Raw genomic sequence first — 23,180 nt, forward strand, 5'->3', positions numbered from 1 at the left:
TGAGGTCACTGAAATGCAGAGGGTAAGCGACAAACACGTCACGTTGACTCCAGACACCATCCCCCATTTCCGCTCTCATTGTAATCCAGCAATGTTGGCTACATGGGAGTAGCCACATTTTAGAGATGAGGAAGTTGACACCCAGAAGGGATAAATGTGTGGTCTGAGGTCACACAGCAAGTTCAAGGCCAGACTCACTCAGGCCCAGAACCGGGTCCACTCTAAGGTCCACCCTGCCTCCCAGCCCCTTCCCCTTCCTCCCGTCGCAGATCCAGGGCCGCCTTCAGGCGTTCAGCTGCAGAACTGAGGGAGACCTCGTCTCCTGAAAGCCTCTGTTCTGATGTTTAGAACAGGAATGGACTCTGAATTCATTTCATCTTTTAGCGGAAGCATAAAGGTGCCTCCAGCTAAGAAGATTACGTCTGCATTTATAAGACCCGCTGAGTGTGCCAACCCCTCCTCTCACACGTACTGGAGACCCCGCAGCTGCGCACATCTCTGGGTTGATGCCAGTGTTCGGTGTGGAGACGCCCCCACATTGCCCAGATTGTCCCTTGAGCTTTGTGCCTTCCCATCTGCACGTGAGAGGAAATACATGGGGAACCCTTGAAACTTGAAGTAGCTGATGCTTCTTTTAAGGAGAGCAGGGAGATCAGACAGGCAGGAATGGTGTGAGGGTTCAGGGACCTCGGGTTCCAAGGGACCCCTTGTTGTGCCTGAGACCAGTGTTTCTGAAGCTGAGGTTCAGTGGATCCAAGAGTTAGGTAGGTTTTATTTAATTTCCTTTTTCCTTTTGATTTTTAATCTTTTAAACTATTATTTTAGCAACTGTAGAGACACTTTGCCGGGAAAATTCACACTTGGAAGTCAGAAACCTTGGTTTCCTTGGTTAGTATTTCTCAGATAAATCCTTGGGTATGTTTATGGAAGAGGTCTCCGTAATATTTTTCTTTTAAGAGGTACTGTTCATCACTTAAATTTGAGACCTTGGCTCAGTTCATGCCAGAAAAACTGCCGAGTGAGCACATTTTGACCGGGAAGAGGGCTTGGTGTAAGAGAGTGGCCCAAGGAGGACAGGATGCAAAGGTGATTGCAATATAAGGGTAAGCACAGGAGAGCAAAGGCTGCATATCGATGTGTACGTCTGGGCCTGTTCCTATGCAATATAAAAACCAAGCAAAACATCTGTAACCATATATTTTTTCCCCCAATGCTTGGAAGTATATAGATCCAAGTGGTAATAGTGGCCTGGGTGGTGGAATTACCCGTGGTTTTTATTGTCTCTCTTTTCTGATCCGTTGAACTCCTTTGGTCTTAGAGAACCCCATTTGGTAAATTACTGCTCCTTTGCTCTAGGTCATAAACTTCTAGCTTTGAAGAGTTTATGTTCCTTTCAAGGTGCTGGATACAGCCCCATAGACCTTCTTGTTTGACCTTCAAAATAAGTTTTTAAACCTGATTGAATTGAGAATATTTAGAAGTTAGGAGAATTCCACTAAAAATCTGGTGCTCCGGTTCTCCTGGTATCATCTCTGGGCCCACATTCCCATGTGACCCCAGCTGGGTTTGTGGGTTTCCATCTGGCCCATGTCACACACATCCCTCGGCTGCCTGGCCCTGGAAGCATGTGGGCCCCCTCTTGTCTCCATCCTGGGGTCCTTTAAGCATTCTGTAGGGTCTGCTCCCACTGTGAGCTGAGGTGGGGACTTACGTGGGGCCCCGGGTGCTCCAAAATTTAGGATTTAGGGGCAGTGACTGGGTTGGAAGAGAAGGTTTTGAGACCCTTTTGTACAGTGCTTTACATAAGATGAATGGGGGAATAAAACAGTGTTTGGGGGAGCTTCCTCTGATTATATCCTCAGTAAGTACTGAATATTAGACCAAAAGCATCAGTGAGGTGTTGGTACCTCTACCTAGCAGTTCATCTTTCTGAAAGGGCCAAATGGAAAACAGTCTTTACCATTTTTCTCCTGCAATGAAACTCACAGAACCCTGGGAAGGAGTTGGGTTTAGGACAATCAGGTGCACTCTGGCCTTGATAAAATAGAAAAAATGGAGTTTGAAGTGTTGTGTGTGTGGAGGGGGTGTCTTTAGAAGATGTAAATTGGGGAAGTGGGGTTTCCTTGCGGTCTCCAAGGTAGAAGCCCTTTTTCCTGGCTTTTGGTGTAGCCACAGTAATAATAACCATGGCTAACAGTGTTACTACTCAGTCTGTCCCAGACCCAGGGCTTGCTGAGCACTCGCATATGTGATCTTGTTTCATCCTAACACCTTAAGAAGGGAGGTTCTATATTATCCCCACTTCTCAGATGAGGAAACGGAGGCTTAGAGAAATTTAAGTGACTTGGCAGCGCTGGTCTGTAGAACAGCGAGACATTCGACCTAAGTCTGCCTGATTTGGAGCCTGGCTCTTAACCACTGTGCTGTATGTACTCCCACTCCCACCTGTGTGTCCCCTCTCATTTTCATGACTGCCAGTAATGATGATGTTCCCATTCTCTGCATCTTTAAGCACCCTCCTATGTAAACAATCCTGCCTGGCCAGCAGGAAAAGGGTTACTATCCCCGTGTAACAAGAAAGTGAGGAAAGCGACCTTTGTGGGGTCACACAGCTAGTCCCGATTCTAATTCCTAAGAGCATTCCCAGGACACGGTCCCCTTTGATGGGGGCCATGCCCTCCCCAGCAGTCCCGGTCCTTCAGAACTTGTTTCCACAAGCCTCTGCCTCATTGGATGTGCAGTCGTCAGAGCTGAGTTCCCCCAGCCCTGTTTTCTGCCTGTGTGTATGAGCCTTGCCACCAAATCCTTATTAATCATTCGGAGTTGAAGGTTACCAAGAAGAATATGCCAGAGCGTGACAGGCCATTAGTATTTGTGTTGTAAGGAAACCAGTAATCATCTTAATTGGTGCACACTTCGGAGCAGAGCCGGGCTCTGTTCTGAAGGCTTGTCTCCTCCTTCATATACCATTAACGTGTCAAAAGCCTCGGAAACACGCCTCCCTTACCACCGCTGTCCCCAGAGGCAGCTTTCGCCCCTGAAGTTCTGGCCCGGCGAGGTTAGACAACCTTCTTCAGTCAGACCAGCTGAGCGGCGGTGTCTGACCCTAGGAAAGATTTATGAAGTCGGTGGGGCAGCCCCACCTCTGGGGAATTCAGGCCCAGCCCCGTGGTTTGGATGGTGACCAGATTCACCTCCTAAGACGCAGGTCTCCCCAGAGGCCAGGAGCAGCCTGCGGAGGGAGAGCTTAGTCCCCCTCCCCTGTTCTGTTCTTCCCAGCGGTTATTCAGTGACCGACCCCCACCACCCAAAATCCTAACAAGGTTCTGGGTTGTTTTTTCTTTTCTTTTTCTTTTTTTGAATGTTTACTTACCTTTAAAAAAATATGCAAGTCCTCTCCTTCCTCACCTCTCTCACCAGAGACTCTTGGAGGAGCAGGGCCTGGCCCACTCTTTGAGAGCATTTCTTTTATGTATCACCCCCAAAAAAGATGTTGTCCAGCCCCACTTTATCTAATCTGTATTATGACAACAGAAGCTGTTTTTCTAAATCATTATTTTATTATATCCAATATGCCATTTAAAATATACCCTCTCTCCTCTCTCCTCCCTCCACCCCACCCTCCTTCCCAAGGGTCTCACCATTCTAAACAGGAACTGCTGGGGGGACAAAAATTGGGAATTCCACTTTGGAGGGAAATTTGGAAGTACCCCAAAAGTTTTAATGTGCACATCCTATAATGCAGGAATTCCATTTTTCGGTGTCTGTCCTAGAGAAATAGTCACCATGTCTATACCACGAGGCACATACAAGGATGCTCACTGTAGCACTGTTTGTAAGAGCACCAAATTAGAAACAACCTAAGTGCCCATCAGAGGAAGGAGCATAAACTGTGATATATCACTAATATGGAATATGAGGCAGCTATAAAAAACAAGGCACGGAATCCAAATGACATAAACAGAACTCTAACATGTACTATAAAGTGTAAAAAAAGCAAGCTGCAGAACCATTTATTTATAAATGCACACACAAACAAAAGCAATACTTTATGTTTTCAATGTGTATGCATATGTTTGAGTAAACATATTAGAAAAAGGCATGGAAGGACATACTCCAAACTGCTAACAGCCATTACCTGTGAGGCAGGGAAGTGAACTAGGATCAAGGATCATAGCAAAAGAAACTAAAGAAACTTTACCCTCTTGTATTTGTAGTTTGGGGGTTTTTTATAACAAGGAGAATATGTGTATTATTTCTCATTTAATTAAAAAATAGTACTGTCTTAAAGAAAAGAAAGTGGTTGACCCAGCAATTTATTTCCTGCAGGGTTCAAGAGATTTTAGCATGTTCCCTTTCCAGCGTTCGGGGGAGGGGCGGGGTGGGAGGAAGTTTATGTCTTAAGCCTTTATAAGCTAAATTTTTTTTTCTTAGCAAAGCCTCTATTTGATACTCATACATACTTAAGAAATATCCCTTTCAATTGAAAGAAATCATGCATTACTTCTTCACTGTTTATTAACAAGATTTTTCACTGGTGAGAAGACAGTGGACTCTGTATAGTTATCTGGATATACTCGACTGTTTAAGGCTCTGTTTCCTTTGCATGGTTTCTTTCTACCTAGAATGTCTTTCCCCACCTCACCACCCTAATGATTCCTTTGAAACTCTGCTTGGGAGACCTCCACTCCCCTTGGTCCCCTCCCCAACGTTCATCCAGTCCTCGGGTGCTGTTGCTAATCTTTGCACATGCTTCCACTATTAAAGGAAGGCACGGTGGTTAGGAGCACATGCTCTGGAGTCACACGGACCTGGATTCAAGTCCCTGCTCTGCCACTTACTAGCAGTATATAAGATCCTCCAACTCTCCAAGCCTCAGTTTTCTCATCTGTAAAATGGAGATGACAGTCCCACTTGTAGGATTGCTGTGGGTGTTAAATGAGATAACACTTGTAGGATGCTTGGCACCATATCTTGTACAGAATCACTCTCACTGTGTGTCAGCTGTTGATGTTATTCTTGTAGCAGAAATATCTTCCTTGATAGACCTGGGACCTGAGCTTGGTTGTCTTGGCTTCTGATCTGCTCACGCCCTCCCTGGCAGATAATGGAGGCTCAGTTAAATGTTATTTTGTGCTGAACTGTGCAATAAGGAATATGGAGGAACGGTGTTCCAGACCACGGGGATTTTCTACTAAGGGGACACGGAAGCCCCAACAGACGTAAAATATTAAAAGAGGCCATCAAGACAGTGGGTTAATTGGTGATATTTCATTTATTTTCACATATCTGATTTGCAAAATGAGCACGTATTGTACACTTTTTAAAATGCTCTCCCGTGCCTAGAGGAAGGCAATGGTAACCCACAGGAACGGGGCCACCGGTCGGGGAGAGGCAGGCCTGTGACAGACCCAGATAGAAAAGGCACTGAGGAGCCAGGGGCTGTTGCTGTCATGCCACAGACCATACCACCTGACTCCTGGGGGATGCCAGATGTCCATGGCTTTGCAACCCAGACGGCCATCTGGGTCTCTGCATGGGAACAAGATGCCTCACCGGGGCTGAGAGCCTCTCGCCACAGCGGTCCTAGGCCAGTGCTTTCTCTTTGGTCTTAAGCTTATGATATCCCAGATATGAGCAGCTCCTTCTGTTCTGCCCAGCAGTAAGCATTAGAGGTGTGTGTGTGTGTGTGTGTGTGTGTGTGTGTGTGTGTGTGTGTGTATTTGAGCACAGGTTAACAAATCACATACATGCATCGAGCAACTCATACACAACCAGAGGACTGGAAAAATCTGTCCAGTGCTGCTCTGGGTTCAGAATACACAAAACCCCCAGCCCATGTTGCCTCATACATACCCACCCTGTGGAGTTCCCTTGAAGGCAGCATTCCATGTGTTTTCTAGCCCTTGACACACTAAAAAAAATACAACAGTGATGTTTAGAGAATTCATACAAAAAATTTAATGAATGAAATCATATTGTGTCTAATACTAGGTTCAAGCAACTTTGCCAGTGGTTGATTTTGAGAGTTTGGGTTTAAATGAAATAAGATTGACTATGAGCTCGTCATTGTTGAAACAGGGTAATGGATACAAAGAGAGAGTTCATTAGATTTTTGTGGATATTTTTGTATATGTTTGAAATTTGCCAGAAATAAATTGGTTGATTTTTTTCCCTGAGGTTCAAATTCTCCTTTGAGAACATGTTTTACTTTAATCTGTACTTTTTAAAAGGATTGTTGTTGGTGGGAAATAAATTCTTAATGAGTGTTATTAAAAAAGAAAAAAAAAGTCTCCACTTTAGCAACGGTGTCAGCCTGTCAGTTTCATATTTGTTAAAGGGCAAAAGTATTCCCCTGGGGGAGATTTTCCTGCTCAGTGCGCAGGAAGAGAAAGCTTTCCTTACCACCTTTTCCTTTCCTTACTGATTTGAGGGTAAAATCTAGATTATCTTCTGTAATAGGGACATACAAGTCAATGAATTGATTAAAACTATCTAGTTCAATTTAAAAAACAACAACAACAACATTGAAAGTACAAGTTACTCCACTGGGGCAGGGAGACAATTACAGCGGCAGATAAGATAGGCTAGAGCTTATGGAAAGAAAACCACATTCTCTCCATGCTGATTACTAAATGCATCTCAGAAGGAGCCACTGGGTTAAAGGATTAGGTCCTCAGAGCTGGATCCTTACCAGTCTTAGAGCCTTTTGTATGGACAGGCAGGTTGTATTAACAGGTATGTCATCTTGGAACCGTAGAATCACACAGTCCCAGGGCTGGAGGGGGCCTTCAAGGCCATGCCATCTTTATCCAACGTTTGAGTCTTTTCTACGGTTTGCATTATAAGTTCAGCCTCTGAATTCTTCCAGTTATGGACAGCTCACTGTCTTATGAGCTATCTCATTCCTTTACTGGACAGCTCTTATTATTAGAAATCTCTTTCCTTACTTTGAGCTGAACTCGCTCTCTGCAAACTTTTTCTTCTGGATCTAGTCCTTTCTTCTGAAGGCAGACAGCATAGTGTCAGAGACAGGACATGAGCTACAGAGGCAGAGAGCCTGGTCTTCTAGTCTACCAGTTGTTGACTTTGGGCAAAGTACTCCATCTCTCCCAACCTTAGTCTCCATGTCAGGCAAAATGGCACTGCTCCCCTCACCTGGGTTAATTGGTAGATCAAGAGAGATAGTAGGAAAAAGGTCATGATAGATCTACATGTACTGATATAGAGAGGTGACTATGACATATTGTTAAATGGGGGGAAAAAAAGCAGGTTTCAGAAGAAATAGATAAATAAGCACAAAAACACTGGAAAATTGGGTGAGCAGTACACCAAACTATTAAGAATGTCCATCTCTAGTGGATGAGACCAGAGTGGCTTGTCACTCAGATGTTACCTTCCTCCATGATGGTTAAAAAAACTTTTTTTTACAACAAATGCATCATATTTAGGATCACAAAAAATTAGTAAAGACTTCTCCATTTTAGAAAGAAAAAGATAAAACATTCAGAACACTTTACATCCAAAAATGAAGTTTACCTGTATCCGTTGCGGTGTTTCTTTCCCTGCAGTCTGTCTGAATTGTTGAGGCATGCCCTAACAGGATTCTGTGCAAGTGTCCACCTACAGGAAATGGCCTTAAACATTAACCATTTTTAATGACTGCTTTAGGTTCTGCCCCCACCTGCCTCAGGGCCTTTGCATTTGCTGCTCCCTCTATAGCACCTTGTAATTAGTTTGTGTTATACTGAAGGATGGTCACATCTGAAACACAGCCATCTCACAAACAGACTTGGATATGATGGGCAAAGATATACCCTTTCATTAAGTGGGGAGTGATATTTGAGTGGGAATTTCATGAGTGGTTAGTTCACTGATAAACATCAGCTGTGAAGTTGACTTTTGCTTCCTGATGCTACCTCCTATGCTTAGAGACTCACAAGTGAATACCTAGATGGCAGTGCCCCCTGAATATGCTTGATGTCTTCCTTTGGGTGACATGTTGAGCCATGTCATGGTGACATGGATTTTGAAAAATAAAAGCAGCAAATGACAAGGAAAATATATCAAGCCAGGATCATTCACCAGACATCTGTTAGCACCTGCCACATGGCAGGTGCTGTGAGGGATGGGAAAATAAATCACACTCAGTCCTGCCCTCAAGAAGCTTGCTGCTGGGCAGAGAGGCACAAGTCCTGAACCCGAACGTGCATGGAAAGCAGAGCACATGCTACACTCAGTGGCATCAGGAGAGCATCGTTCGCACGATTGCTGATTCAGGAGCACTTTGAGCTGATCCTGGAGGGAAGTATAGGATTCCCTGGGACAGAGAAGCAGAGAAGAATCCTCTGAGCTGTGAGATTTGCAAGAGTAAAGGAACAAAGGCAAGAAAATTAGTCAAGTGGTGTCTGCAGAGAGAGGATTGGGTGCAGGGTTGAGATGGGAGATGGATCTGGAAAGGTGAGCTCTGGATATTGCTGGGAGGCCTGAAATGTCACCAGATGACATCAGTAGACCTGTGCTGTAGCAACAGTGTGGATGGGAGGAGAGGTAAGGGATTAGAGGCCAAGATGACCTCTGTGCCCAGGTTAGTTCCTGATGTGGAAGTTTCTGTGAATAGCTGAAGATACCACGGTTCCTCCTCCGGTGCTAACCAATTAGGAAGCAGAGAGGGAAGAGGCCCGGATGAGGTCTCAGGACTCCAAAAAGCAGAGGTTTCCAGAGGTTGGGTTGGGATTTGGGGGGATAGGGAGCAGTAGTTAGAGAGGGTAGTAAGGACAGCTTTCTCTTCCTGCGCACTGAGCAGGAAAATCTCCCCCAGGGGAATACTTTTGCCCTTTAACAAATATGAAACTGACAGGCTGACACTGTTGCTAAAGTGGAGAATTTTTTTTTTCTATTTTAATAACACCTTAAACGATAGGCATGGAAGCCGGCATCCTAAATGAAACACATGTTGCTCTCCAGCACCTGACAACCTGACATAATTTAAGAGCAGCTACCAAGAACACACAACTGGAATTGCCCATGAATCTGCTCCCCTGGATGGGCTCCAACTGGGTGAAAAAGTGGGGATGGCCAAGTTCAAGGGACCCAGCCTTGTCTTCTCATTTGTAGCTGATTGGTGGGGAGTGGCTTCAGAAAACAGGGGACGCTGTAATTAACTTGATAGTGGTAGCTTCTGGTATGTTTTTATTTGTCATCTGATTGTTAAACAGATTTATGGCCCTACCCACCCACTGAAAAGGGACCAATGCATTTAGTTGAAATTAAAAGTGGAGATAAGGCTGCCTGTTTAGATAATAGCATCTCGTTTATAATAGATTACTCATCTTCTGTGAAAGAGGGGAGAGGAGTTAATTTGTGTGAGAAGTGCTTTCTATTTCTGGGAGCTGGCTGGTGGATGTGATTGCTTGAGGAAGGAGTGTAATTCATTCTTGAAATCACCAAAAGCATGTTCAGGCCAAATACCTGTGCCCTGAGGAGTGGGGTAATTTGTAATGTGAGACCAAGGAACAGAGGGGCTTGTGGTTTCAAAGCAACTGTTTGGGGATGGTGTACAGTTTGTCTTTAGGTTGGAGGCCAAATTCCCATTCATTCTCAGAAAAGTGCCAGAGAAATACAGGCAGATCTCGGAGGTATTACAGGTTCAGAAGTGAGACACATGAATTTTTTTGGTTTCCCAGTGCATGTAAAAGTTATGTTTATACTACACTGCAGTCTAATAGGTGTACAATAGCAGTGTGTCTAAAGAAAACAATGTACGTACCTTAATTTCAAAAGTACATTATTGCTAAAAAATGCTAACCGTCATCTGAGCCTTCAGTGAGTCACAGTAGTAACATCACTGTTCATAGATCACAGTAAAAAATATGAAAAATGAAAAAGTTTGAAATACTGCAAGAATTACCAAAATGTGACACAGAGACACGAAGTGAGCTGTTGGAAAAATGGCGCCAACAGACTTACTTGATGTAGAGTTGCCACAAACCTTCAATTTTGTAAAAAACCCAGTATCTGCAAAGCTCAGTAAAGTGAAATGCAATAAAACGAGGTTTGCCTGTAAACCTAACAAGTTAATCTAAGCCATCAGACCAAGAGGCCACTGATTGTAAGGGATGGTGAAAAGAGACACATTAGGGCTTGAATTCAGAGAAAGCACCACTAGTTGTGTGATCATGGGCGGTGACAGACCCTTCTTGAGTCTCAGTTTCTACATCTGTAAAATAGGGTTACCCCTCATAGGGTGGCAGTGAAAGATGTGTGTGGGATGAGCCAGCCGAGTACCTGGGAGAGCTCCTGGTACCTAGTAGGTGTAAACCCGAGTCTGCTGTCTCCTTGGCTTCTGGCTTCTGCTCAGGGACTCACTCTGTTTCCACTCTGGATGGAGAGCACCCGGCAGAGTCCATGTGCGCAAAACTGGAGGGCTTTAGACTTTACTGAACACTTGATGGAAGCGGCAGAGGAGGGGTTTGCATCACGTATGCGCTTTGCTCTGACTCTTCCCGCCACACAACGCCCAGCCTACTGGTTCCCCTCTCCTCCTCCCAAAGGTTCCCCCCAGAAATGCATTTTGTTACTGGAACGTAACAAACAAACCCTAGGGTTTCTTAGGGCTGTGGTTTGAGAAGCCTTGCTGTGAGCCTCTCAGGAGGTGCATTCGTCTGTCAGATCTTTTCTCACTTGAAGGTGAGAGGAGGGTCCTGGTGGGAGGTGAAGGGGAGTCCAGGCCAGGTGGGGACCACTGTGAGTCTGAGGAGGAGGATGAGAGGGCACCCATACCCTTCACAGTTTTGCTAGGGTCAGGAAATAGTTCTGGATTCCTTGGAGAGCTTTAGTTTTTCTGTTATTCTAGCAGGAAACATGGGGTTCTGTTTCTAATCACTTAGAGATCCTAAAATAGTCATCCCTTGGTATCCATGGGAAGATTGGTTCGAGCACCATCACCACCACACCCTGCCCTCACAGATACCAAAATCCCTGGATGCTCAAGTCCCTTATATAAAATGGCGTAGTACTTGCATATAACCTACGCTCATCCGAACGCTTTAAATCGTCTCTGGATTACTTATAATACCTAATACGATGTAATGCTATGTAAATAGTTGCCACAACACAGCAAATTCAAGTTTTGCTTTTTGGAGCATTCTGGATTTTTTTTCTGAAGATTTTCAATCCGTGGTTGGTTGCATGCCCAGATGCAGAACCCGCAGATGCAGGGGGCAGCTGTATGATCACAATCGCCTAGATTTACTTCTCTGAGGTCACCGTCTGCATTACGTTGGACCAGTGTCCCTCAAACGTTTACACGCGTCAGAATCACTTGGAGAGCTCGTTAAATTCCAGATCGACAGCCCCACTCCTCTGATTCAGGCGGTGTGGAGTGAGGCCTAAGAATTGGCATTTCTCATAAGCTCCCAGATGATGCTGTTGCAGCTGGTCTGGGGATCACACTTTGAAAACCACCCTGTTAGATCGACAGAAAGGAATGTGCCCGGCAGAGTTCCTGACACACAGCAGGAGTGCAGGAAATGCTTTCTTGATTAAACTGAACTGAATTCTCCCTGGCAGAAAGACCTTCACTAAGGGACGGTTGGTTCACTACTTTCAGCAGTGCGAGAAATGGCTCCTTGATAGTGAATTGTATGCTTTTTAAATGGGTAAATTGTATGATATGTGAATTACATCTCAATAAAGCTATTATCAAGAAGCGGGGGAGGAGGGGAAGAGGGAAGGGAAAAAAGAAAGAAATGGTTGTTTTTTCAAAAACACACATCAAAAGTGTCTGTTAATGCCTTAGAATGTGTTATAAGAGGACCCGCGTCAAAGGAGAATGGAAAAGGCCTTCCAGCTGAATTCGGAGGCCCCTTTCAGCTCTGCTACTCTCTGAATCTCCTCCTAGGACTCTGGGCCAGAAAAAGGATGTCTCTCCTGAAGGGCTCATCTGCTTTCCTTTTCCAAACAATAAATGATGCCTAAATGCCTGTACATTTGCCCTGCCAAAAACCCATCCTGGTGCAAACATAGCTTTCCTTCCTGACCTCTCTTTTAAATTTTCCTGCTATTTATATTTACCTGTCTGCAAGTTTTCCAAGCAAGTGAAAGCCCTGGACGCCCCAGGGGGTAGGAGATAGGGTTGAGGTTGTGGGATTGGAAACTGGTACCCACCTGGCTGAATGGAGAGACCAGGGACTTCGAGGGGTGGTGTAATTTCATGGTTAATAATGCCCACTTTGGCACCAGAAACACCTGGTCTGATTCCTGGCTGTCACCTCCTAGCTGTCTGAACATAAATTGGCATAGAACTTTTCTAGGCCTCAGTTTCCCCTTGTCTAAGATAGTTCACACTGCCTGCCTTAGAGAGTTGTTGTAAGAATGAAACGAGACAATGTGTGTAGGTAACAGTGCTTAACACTGAGCCTAGGCACACGGTAAGCACCCAGCAGAAACCATGACACTGACGGTGACAATAAAGATGAGAGGGTCTACCTCATGTTAACAATTGTCCTTTGGCTAGAAGCACCTGAGTATCAAAATAGGACAAAGGGTTTTGCCTGCTGTTGTGAACCCTGCCCACCTCCAAATGGATTGGCAGTGCCTTAGAATACAGTGGCTAAGACTTACAAGAGAATAAATCAATCCTGGAAACAGATGAGCTATGACACTTTAATAGCCAGAAGCCCAGCGGAGCTGAGACGTGACAAGACCCAGTACACCTAGAAGTCCCAGAAGCCAGCCCAAGTGTGCAGAAGGCAGCCTCTCCCGCTGCGACCTCTGCACTATTGACAACACCCCCGAGGCCAGAGAACCAACAGGGATTGGTCTGGTTTGTGACTTGTTCCTTACTTACCCCCTCCCCTTCTTCCCCCTCTCTCTCCTTCCCCTCTCCTTCCCCCTTCTCCTCTTCCCTTGCGGTCCCATCCACGGGGCCCTCTCCCATATGCTTGGTGTCCTGCCAGCTCTGGCGACACACAGAGCTCCTTTATTTTTGGTGCCCCTCAGCAGGAGTCTCTGCAAGGCTCGATGGCACCAGAGATTGAAACTCTGGACTCTGCTTGGGAATTAATTTGATTACACACAGCAATAGAGCAAAGATTCCTGAACAGACTGAACTGGATTTGAGTCCTGTCTGCACCACTTACCTGGCTGGCTGTGTAACCTTGGACCAGAAACGTCTTCTGAACTTGACTTCCCTCATGTTGCAGTGAGGATGATGAGCCGTGACCTGCTTCCTTCACAGGGAAATCACATCAAATCAAATCAAATGAAACGATGGAGGAGGAAGGCGTGTGGATTCAGCAGGGATTTGCAGACGCCTCTGGCCCCCCACTAGGCACGAAGGCTACACTGGCAAGCAGAGCAGTTACAGAGCTCTCCCTCCTACAGCCTAGAGAGAAGGAAGCAGACTGTCAGTCCATGGGTATGGAACCATGACCCGAGCTGAGCGGCATGAAGGGCAAGGTCCAGGGCTTCTGTGGCCATCTGCCTTAGGGACCTGCTCTGGTCTGGGAGGTCAGGAAAGGCTTTAGTGAGGAGTCAGAGGTGTGAACCAAGATCTGAAGGATGAGCAGGAGTTAACTGGGGGGATATGTGAAGAGGCTTAGACCTCAGCAGCCCAGACAGAAGGACCGGCTCGGATACAGACTCTGAGGCAGAAGGGGTGGGTCGTACTGGGGCCTTTGGACGCCTGAAAGAAGATGACATGGAGGGGGCAGGAAGGAAGGGAAAGGCAAGATGAGGCTGAAGAGGGGGCAGGATCCACCATACACAGCTTGTCATCCTTGGGAAGGATTTTGGACCTTCCGAGAGCCACGGAAGCCGTGGAAAGGTTTTAAGCAAGAGAGCAGAAGGGTGCCACGGTGCAGTCCTCTTCTCTTCCAAGAGGCCCCCTGGACTGCACGTGCAGACTGAAGAGAGACAGAGTGGACGCAGGGACAGCAGTCGTGGCTCTTTTGGTTGGCCACAGACCACAGTGGTCCAGATAAGAGACAGCAGTGGCCAGAACCGGGGCCATGTTCTTGCTGTGTCATTGTTTCGATGCCAGTGTATGAGAACCTCTCTTCTGTCTCAGTGTCCTCAGGCTGCCGCAACAAGGCATCACAAACCAGTGGATTAAAACAGCAGAAGTTTAATCCCTCACAGTCCTGGAGCCTAGAAGTCTGAGATCAGGGTGTCGGCAGGGCCATGCTCTCTCTGCAGGTTCTAGGAAAGGATCCCTCCTCACCTCTCCCTAGCAATGCTTGGTGTTTCTTGGCATGTAGAAGCATCACTCCAATCTCTGCCTCTGTGGTCAGTGGCTTCTCCTTGTGTGTCCAAATTTCTTCTTCTTATAAAGGATACCAGCCATTGGATTGGCGCCCACCCTAAATCAGTATGACCTCATCTCAACTTGATTACATCTGTAAAGATGCTATTTCCAAGCAAGACCACATTCCTAGGTACTAGGACTTCAACATACCTTTTGGGGAGGACACAGTTCAACTCTCAGCATCTCCTCTGAGTGCAACTCCTGGTGCACAGCCCACCAGGGAGAACCATCCTCAGAGTCCTAAGTGCCCTTCAGACCAGACAGGAGGGAGAGGCTCCATTCAACGCAGGAGCCAGGGAGGCTGCAGTTCCCGGGGAAGTATGTGCACTTTCAGGTGGGATATACAAGGAGGACCAAGGAAGCACAGACCTTGGGTTCTGGTCCTCACTCAGACCTCAGTAGCTGAGAGATTTAGGGCAAGGCCTTCCCTTTCCTGAGCCTCAGTTTCCCCTCCAGTAACACCAGAACTGATGATACCTGCCCAGAATTGGTGATTGCGGGGAGTCCAATGAGATAATCACCAAGGATTTCCTGAGAAGATACTGGGTGCCCAACATTGGGATAACTCACTGGGTGTGTTCCTAGGAGAGGGACAGCTAGTCCAGAGGAAGCTGTAATATCCTTCCATGTTAACCTACCTGGCTTTTCCCCTCTAATGGCACGATGGTTACAGGCACAAACTCCATCAGCGCCAATATCATCCAGTGGGCAGGGGTGGGGATGAAACGAGAGAGGCCAGCAGTGACAGTTCCCAAAGCTGAGTGATGGATCCTTGGGGCTTTGTTATTCTATTCTACTTTTTTTTTTTTTTTTTTTGGCCGTGTTGGGTCTTTGTTTCTGTGCGAGGGCTTTCTCTAGTTGTGGCAAGCGGGGGCCACTCCTCATCGCGGCGCGCGGACCTCTCACTATCGCGGCCTCTCTTGTTGCGGAGCACAGGCTCAGTAGCTGTGGCTCACGGGCCCAGTTGCTCCGCGGCATGTGGGATCTTCCCAGACCAGGGCTCGAACCCGTGTCCCCTGCATTAGCAGGCAGATTCTCAACCACTGCGCCGCCAGGGAAGCCCCTATTCTACTTTTTAAAAAATATGTTTGAAATGATTCTTAATTTTTTTTTAAAAAGTTTAACAAAGAAGCCTACAGACTCCGGAGCCAGATTGCCTGAGTTTAAATCCAAGACCTGCCACTTACTGTGTAGACCTGGGCAAAGTTATTAAATCTCTCAGTGCCCCAGTTTCCTCATTAGTAAAACAGGGATACCAACCTGCCTCGTGGAGTGTTTGTGAAGATGCAGTGCGTAAATGCATGTCGGGTGCTTGGGTTCATGCCTGGCAGGGAGTGTACTAGACACATGGTGACCGTTATTTACAGAAGTCATGGTTCCAAACATCATCGTGTTGCTGATCCAAAGTCGTCACCTTCAAGGGATCACACCCTCAGCCTTGCAGAGCCTCTAACCTATGACTGCCACTTGGACACTGTCTTGGTTTGGGTTTCCTGAAGCAGATCCTGAGACAGGATTTGAGTGCAGGGAGTTAGTTTGAGAGGAGATTTCAGGAAACAGCAGCAAGAGAGTGGGGAAGTGAGAAGAGGAAGGGGAGACAGCCAGGAAGGGTGCCTATGCCGGGCACCACGGCAGGCAGCCACGGTGACCCCACTGAGAGCCAGCACAGAGCACGTGCTCGGGGTTATCCCGCCTGAGGGGCGAGGGAGCCGGGGCGGTTGTGCACACACACGACGGCCCTCAGTGGAGGTCTACCACGTGGATGCCGAGCCCCAGGCAGCGGCAGGTGCTGGCAGGTGGGAGGCAGGCAGGCAGAGAACAAAATGCTGAAGGGGTCTGGGCAGGGCACCCAGAATCCACCTGGGAGCACTCTGGTAAGTGCTCTTTGAACACCTGCGTAGAGCCTTACCCTGATGGGGGCTCACCTTCAGGATCAGCCTCACCGCCCCCCCGTTGGATGGCTGTGGCTCCTCGCGAGGTTAGGGATAATAAGGGCAAGAGCAATTCTGTATTGCTGTGCCATCAGAGCAACCCCTGCAATGGGAATGATGCGTCTGCGGCATTAGGACAGCTGCCTTCCTGCTGCATCAGGGCAGGCATCTCTCAGCCCTGGCATTTGCACGCTGAGCCAGGGTATAGCCTCAGAGTCTTTCTTAACATTGCTTTAGCTATCCATTACACACCTGTGAGCACAGGCACTTCCATGAAGCCTGTTTGCCATCCCTGCCCTAGGGCTTATGAAGGTGGGGGGAAGTCCCGGCGTGGAAAACGCCGTGCCACAGACTCACTGTATGATTCTGGGCAAGACATTTAACTTCCGGTCCTAGCCGTCCCTCTCTGGCTGGAATGGAGGGTCTGACGGAAGTGAGGCAGAGATGAGGTTTGGTGCTCTGTTAACAGTCAGGCAGGGATGGGTTTTAGACCTTGGCTCCATCATTTATAAACTGTGCACCTGGGGGGGGGCACCACCCGCTCTGAGCCTCATGGTGTCTTTTTGTATAAAAGGGGGCCATAGTACCCCATTTGTAGTGGTGGTGTAGGTGACAGAGATTATGTATACACAGTAGAGAGCTCCGTGTGCGAGCAGGGCCTCAGGAATTGTTCCGTGTAATTGTCATCGTCAGAACCGTCATCATCTTCATCTAAAGCCCCTTCCAGCTCTAAAATTCTATGACTTTACGGACTGTCCTCATCCAAGAAGACAGCATGGTAAAATAAGGCAACAGTCTTGATTTTGTGTAAATGTTCTTTCTAATAAGGACAGGAGGAGCATAAATGCCCCTAAATAATTGCGCCGACTTTGCCACAAGCTGTCAAAAGGCCTTAATTGGTCCATCTGTAATGACTGCGGCCATCTGCGTTTGGGGTGATTTAGCGATGGGGCTGTGCCCAAGCAGGGCCCTCAATGATTAGAGCCGGACAGGGGGATATATCTCCCTCTGTTGGGAGTAGTGGTGTGTGGTATACGAGATTATCTCATCCTCGTGTTAATGACCTACCAGTTGAACCCAGCCAAGAAGAAGCGCTGGTCACAAGACAATGACTGTGGATTTTTTTTTCTTTTCTTTAAAGATAGTGTTCCTGCCCGAACAGCAGCCTATCTGGAGCGTGATCATGCCTCTTGCTATCTTGTCTCACTGCCCAAGAAAGTCTCTTTTGGAAAGATTTAGTCCTTCAATTAGGGCAAATTGATTTCTGCTCTCTACAGAGCCACTGTTCCAAAGAGAAGTGGGAAAGGGCCGGAGAAGCCGTATTAATCTTTGCAAGCAAGCAAGAGGCGATCTGGAGTATTTTTCAGCCTTCCAGCCTCAGGTTGTATATGAAGTTAATCTTTCCTCTGTATATCTTTTAATTGCTCCGACTTGCAAGGTGCCAGAGAACACACCACAAAACACACCTCATCTCCACTCTTTAACTTTCTGGAGACTTAAGTGTCTGGAGCAGTGTTTCCCCAAGTGCGCCAGCACAAAAGTGATTAAGCGGTACCTAAGATGGTCTCAGGTGGCCCGGAGACTTCGCATTAAGTAACATTGACTCATGGGGAGAGAATGCTTCCTCTTTTCAGCTCTCTTTCATTTCCTCTGATTACCCTCAGGTGGAAAGCCTCAGCTGGTTGCCCATATCTCCCTTCTTGACAAAGAGGGAGGCAGGAAGATCTGGCTAAAATCTAGTAACGTCGCTTTATTCTTATTTGTTTGGGTTTTTTAATTTATTAGCTCTTTATCACAAATGGTACCGATTTTCCATTTATAGTTTTTACCGCTTCCTTTTAAAGTAAATTAAATTTTTAATTGAAGAAAAGTGAGCTGGGACTTGCCTGGTGGTCCAGTGGGTAAGACTCCGCACTCCAATGCAGGGGGCCCGGTTCGATCCCAGGTTGGGGAACTAGATCCTACATGCATGCCGCAACTAAGAGTCCACATGCCGCAACTAAAGATCCCTCATGCCACAACTAAGACCCAGTGCAGCCAAAATAAATAAATAAATAAATAAATTTTTTTTTACGTGAGTTGATTTTAAAAAGAAAATCTTAAGTAAATCGTAGTAAGGTAGGCAGAAGTGGCAAAAATCGTGCCAGTAGTATATGATTGTGAGAGATAGGGAAAACACAGCTAGAGAGGGGAAAGCCTCATGTTTCTACAGAGAACCCAGCAACTTACTGGCTGTATGACCTTGGGCAAGTTTCTTAGCTTCTTTGAGCATCAGTTTTCTCATCTGTCAAATGGGGAGAACTGTAATGCAGAGTATGATTTTATGAATCAAGGGAGATAAAATATGTGAAGCTCCTTTGCAAGTCATAATCTGCCTTAGCAGTGAAAATGGTTCATTTCTATACAGGTTAGAAAAATAAAAGGTTCAGTGGGTTCTGGATCAAGCAGTCAAGGGGCCCTGCCTCTACTGTTAACTGTTGCACCTTCCCTTCTCTGGACTTCAGCTTTCTGTCTATAAAATGAAGAGACTGAACTACTCCAGTGCTTTCCAGGCCTAGCTGTACATCAGAATTACCTGTGGGTCAAGTAAAACCAAAGATGCTGATGCTGCCTTCAGTTTACCAAATCACAGTCGCCTGGGAGGATGCCCAAGCAGCTGTATTTGCAGCCAGCTCACCAGGTGATTCAGCCACAGCCCCTAAATTAGGAGGGCCCTTCCAGCTCTAACTCCAGATGGAGTGAACTCAGAGCAGAATTATCTGACTTCTTTAACCCAGCAGGCTCGTTCATATTATTGCAAAAGCTCATTCTTTTTCATTGCTGAATAGTATTTCCACTGTATGGATATACTACATTTTATTTATCCATTCATCTGTTGATGTATATTTGGATGATTTGATTTTCAATTTGGGGATATTATGAAAATTGCTGCTATGAACATTAGTGTACATGTTTTCATGTGGACGTATATTTTCATTTCTCTTGGATATACACCTAGGAGTAGAATTGCTGGATTGTATGGTAACTGTGTTCAACTATTTATGGAACTGCCAGACTGTTTTCCAAAGTGGCTGCACCATTTTACATTCCCACCAACAGTGTATGAGAATTCTTATTTCTCCACATCCTTGTCAACACTTATTATCTTACTTTTTCATTATAGCCATCCTAGTGAATGTGAAGTAGTATCTCGTTATGATTTTGATTTATATTTCCCTGGTGACTAATGATGTTGAGCATCTTTTCATATGTTTATTGGCCATTCGTATATCTTCTTTCAAGAAGTGCCTATTCATGTCCTTTACCCATTTTTTTTAAATTGAGGTAAAATTCACATAACATAAAGTTAACTATGTTAAAATATACGATACTATGTTAAAGTATACGATTCATTGGCATTTAGTACATTCATAACGTTGTGCAACCATCAATCTCTATCTAGTTTCAAAATATTTTTACCACCCCAAAAGGAAACCCCATACTTATTAAGTAGTCACTCCCTATTCCCCTCCATCCCAGTTCATGGTAATCACTGATCTGCTTTCTGTCTCTGGATTTACCTATTCTGGAATTTCATACAAATGGAATTATATAATATGTGACCTTTTGTGTCTTGCCTCCTTTACTTAATATGATGATTTCTAGGTTCATCCACATTGTGGCATGTATCAGTACTTCATTTTTTTTTTTGGCTGAGTAATATTCCGTTGTACGGATATATTCCATCTTTGTTTTTCTATTTATGAGGTGATGGAAATTTGTGTTATTTTCACCATTTGGCTATTGTGAATACTGTTGCTATGAGCGTTCATGTATAAGTAGTCAAAACATTTTTTAGGGACTTCCCTGGTGGCGCAGTGGTTAAGAATCTGCCTGCCAATGCAGGGACACGGGTTCAATCCCCAGTCCGGGAAGATCCCACATGCCTCCGAGCAACAAAGCCCACGTGCCACAACTACTGAAGCCTGTGTGCCTAGAGCCTGTGCTCCGCAACAAGAGAAGCCACCGCAGCGAGAAGCCCGCACACCACATGAAGAGTGGCCCCCGCTCGCTGCAACTAGAGAAAGCCCGCGCGCAGCAATGAAGACCCAATTCAGCCATAAATAAATAATTAATTAAGTAAAAAAAAGAACCCAAATATTTCAGAGAGAAGCAAAAACAAAAAAACATTTTTTAGCTGTCCTGGATTCCTTGATCCCTTGCATTTCCATAAAGTTGGGTACCAGCTTGTCAATTGTCAATTTCTGCAAAGAAGCCATCTGTGATTTTTTGGCCACATTGAATCTGTATATCAACATAGGAGGTATTGCCATCTTAACAACATTAAGTCATCTGATCCATGAACGTGGACTATCTTACCGTTTATTTTGGTTGTTCATTTCTTTCAACAGTGTTTTGTAGTTTTCAGTATACATTTTGTACTCACTTTGTTAAATTGTAAATGGTATTTTTACCATTTTAATTGTATTTTTCAAATAGCTTTCTTATTCGCTAGTCTATAGAAATACAGTTGATTTTTAAATGCTGATCTGTATCCTGAAATCTTGCAAAGTTTTCCTGTTCTAGTTTCTTTGTAGATTTCTTAAGATTTTCTGTGTAAACAATCATGTCATCTACAATTAAAAATACTGCTACCTTTTTCTTTCCAATCTTTATGCCTTTTATTTCCTTGTCTTACCAGTTGCACTAGGTAGGAATTCTAGAACAGTACTAAAGTGGAGAGAAAGTGGACAGCCTTTCTCCTGCTCTTAGCAGAAAAGCATTCAATATTTCACCATTAAGTAGGATATAAACTATAGGGGTTTTTTTGTAGCCATACTCGAGTTTTCATAAAGGGCCGTAACCCTGATTAAAATCAAGAGACACTAACGTTAAGGCTGGCACTTTTAGTAGAAAGAGACTGTCTTTGAGATTTATTTATAACAGCTTTTCCAGGCATGGGCCAGAAGCCAGCCTACATTAGAATAAGCAAAAAGAGGAATTGGTTGTTATGTTTAATAAGAACATCTGGGAGTCTCTCTACTTCAGGCACAGGGGGATCTGGAGAATCAAAATGTTATCAGGATAATGTCTCTCTCCATCTTTTCACTCTCTTTTTACATGTTGACTTCAGTCTCAGCAGATCTTCCCACCACCTCTCATCACCTCATTTTGCTAAAGATGTCACAAGCAACTCCAGACTTAGGGCCAACCAACCTAGCAACTCTAGTAAGAAAAAAGGGCCTCATTTTTCAATAGTTCTGAAAAAGAATTCTCAGGATTCATTGTTTGGACCAATTCAGGCCACATGTCCATCCCTGAACCAATCACTGTGGCCAAGGAAATGGAATGCCCTGATTGGTCAGGCCCAAGCCACATGCTCCTCCCCCTTGGAGATTCAGTCAAGCCCACCCAAGTCTGAAGGACTGAGAAGGGGAGGGGCAGTTTCCCAAAGAAAATCAGAGTATTGTTGCTAGAAAATGAGGGAATGAGTCCCAGCCAGACATAAACCACAGCTGCTAACGCCCTCGTACAGAAGGTCTCTCTGTGTTCCAGGTCTGGCACTAACACTGGACCTCTTTAAACTTCAGTTTCCCCCTTTGCAACACACAGGTGGTTATTCCTGCCCTTCTTGACCCTATCTGAAAGGTCCAATGATACAGTGCACTGGAAAGCTCTATCTAAACTGTAAAGTGCAGTGCACATGTAAGGAAGGGGTCACAAGAATGATTACTCACCCATCTATCCATCTGTCCTCTTCTCTCTCCCTCACAGAGCACCTGAAGAAGCCACTTGAAGACTACATGGCCCTTTTCCCCAGCGTGAGGATTCTCCGAACCAAGAAACGGGAAGGGCTGATAAGGACCCGGATGCTGGGGGCCTCAGCAGCAACTGGGGATGTCATCACATTCTTGGACTCCCACTGTGAAGCCAATGTCAACTGGCTCCCCCCCTTGCTCGGTAAGGGAGGCTTGCAAGGTGAGGTAGGCGGCCTGGAGTGAGCCACTGGCCTCTGGTCCTGCTTTTTGCAGGGAGTCATCTATACTACAAGGCTTCCCTTGCCTGCTTGAGATGCACCCAGCACAATGCCAGGCGCCACAAGGGTATCAGGCCCTCAGGAGTGCTCAGAGCAACCTTAAAAGTTCTGTCCCTTCATTTTACAGAGGAGGAAGCTGAGACTCGGAGAGGGGAAGTGACTTGCCCGAAGTCATAAAGCACATTAGTGTCTAGTGACATGATTGCTTCTCCCAGGTTACTTCAGGTGTTATTGGAAAGCAAGCCAAGGCTGCCTACTGCTAAGAGCCAAATTGTAGGGAACACCATCATACCAACTTAGAATAGTTATTATTCACTGCACTGCTACTGTGAGCAGGGAAGGCTGTAAGCTTTATCTTCAGCCCTCACAAAACCATGCCAGGTCGAAAGTCTCCCCTTTTTATAATAGAAGAGACTGAAGTTCAGAGATTTTGAGTGACTCACTTGGTCCCTTGGGCAGTAAGTGTCAAAGTCACCATCTCTCTGGCTCCAAAGTGTATCTTCTTTCAGGATTCCACACTGCCTCCCTAAATTCATTTCCTCTTTGGAGAGTTTCTGACCGCTCTCAGGTAAGGGCTCCAGACAGAGGGCAGCGTGATCCAGGAGTCGTCCACGTAGCCTTGTGGACGGAAGGGAGACACGAGGCCTGGCTGCTGGGCAGTGAGGTTCCTCATCGATGGTTGAAGAACCAGGTCTGAATCCCTAGGCTCTGAGCTTTGAGGAAGGCATTGAGCTGCTGCTGACAGGTGTACGCTGAAGAGGAAATGTCCTCTGGGGCTGGGAGTCAGGTGAGGGACAGAGATGGAGGCAGATTGGGGAAGATCTGTCAATCCAGAGAGAAAAGTGAACGCCTCAGAAATGGATGGGTATGCTCTCCGTAACAGAAAGCATAGGGAGCAAAGAGGACTCGAGTTCAGGGCAAACTT

General features: G+C 45.9%; 1 protein-coding gene across 1 annotated transcript in view; it reads left to right on the forward strand.

Annotated features, from left to right (window-relative positions):
* Positions 1-23,180, forward strand: part of GALNT10 (polypeptide N-acetylgalactosaminyltransferase 10) — a 223,633-nt gene that overhangs the window by 160,387 nt on the left and 40,066 nt on the right. The window contains exon 5 of the mRNA XM_059917564.1: positions 21,994-22,179. Coding sequence (XP_059773547.1) covers positions 21,994-22,179 — 186 coding nt within the window. The remainder of the gene's footprint in view (positions 1-21,993; positions 22,180-23,180) is intronic.

The sequence above is a fragment of the Balaenoptera ricei genome, chromosome 3 (assembly GCF_028023285.1).
Source record: "Balaenoptera ricei isolate mBalRic1 chromosome 3, mBalRic1.hap2, whole genome shotgun sequence".
In the NCBI taxonomy this organism is placed as follows: domain Eukaryota; kingdom Metazoa; phylum Chordata; class Mammalia; order Artiodactyla; family Balaenopteridae; genus Balaenoptera; species Balaenoptera ricei.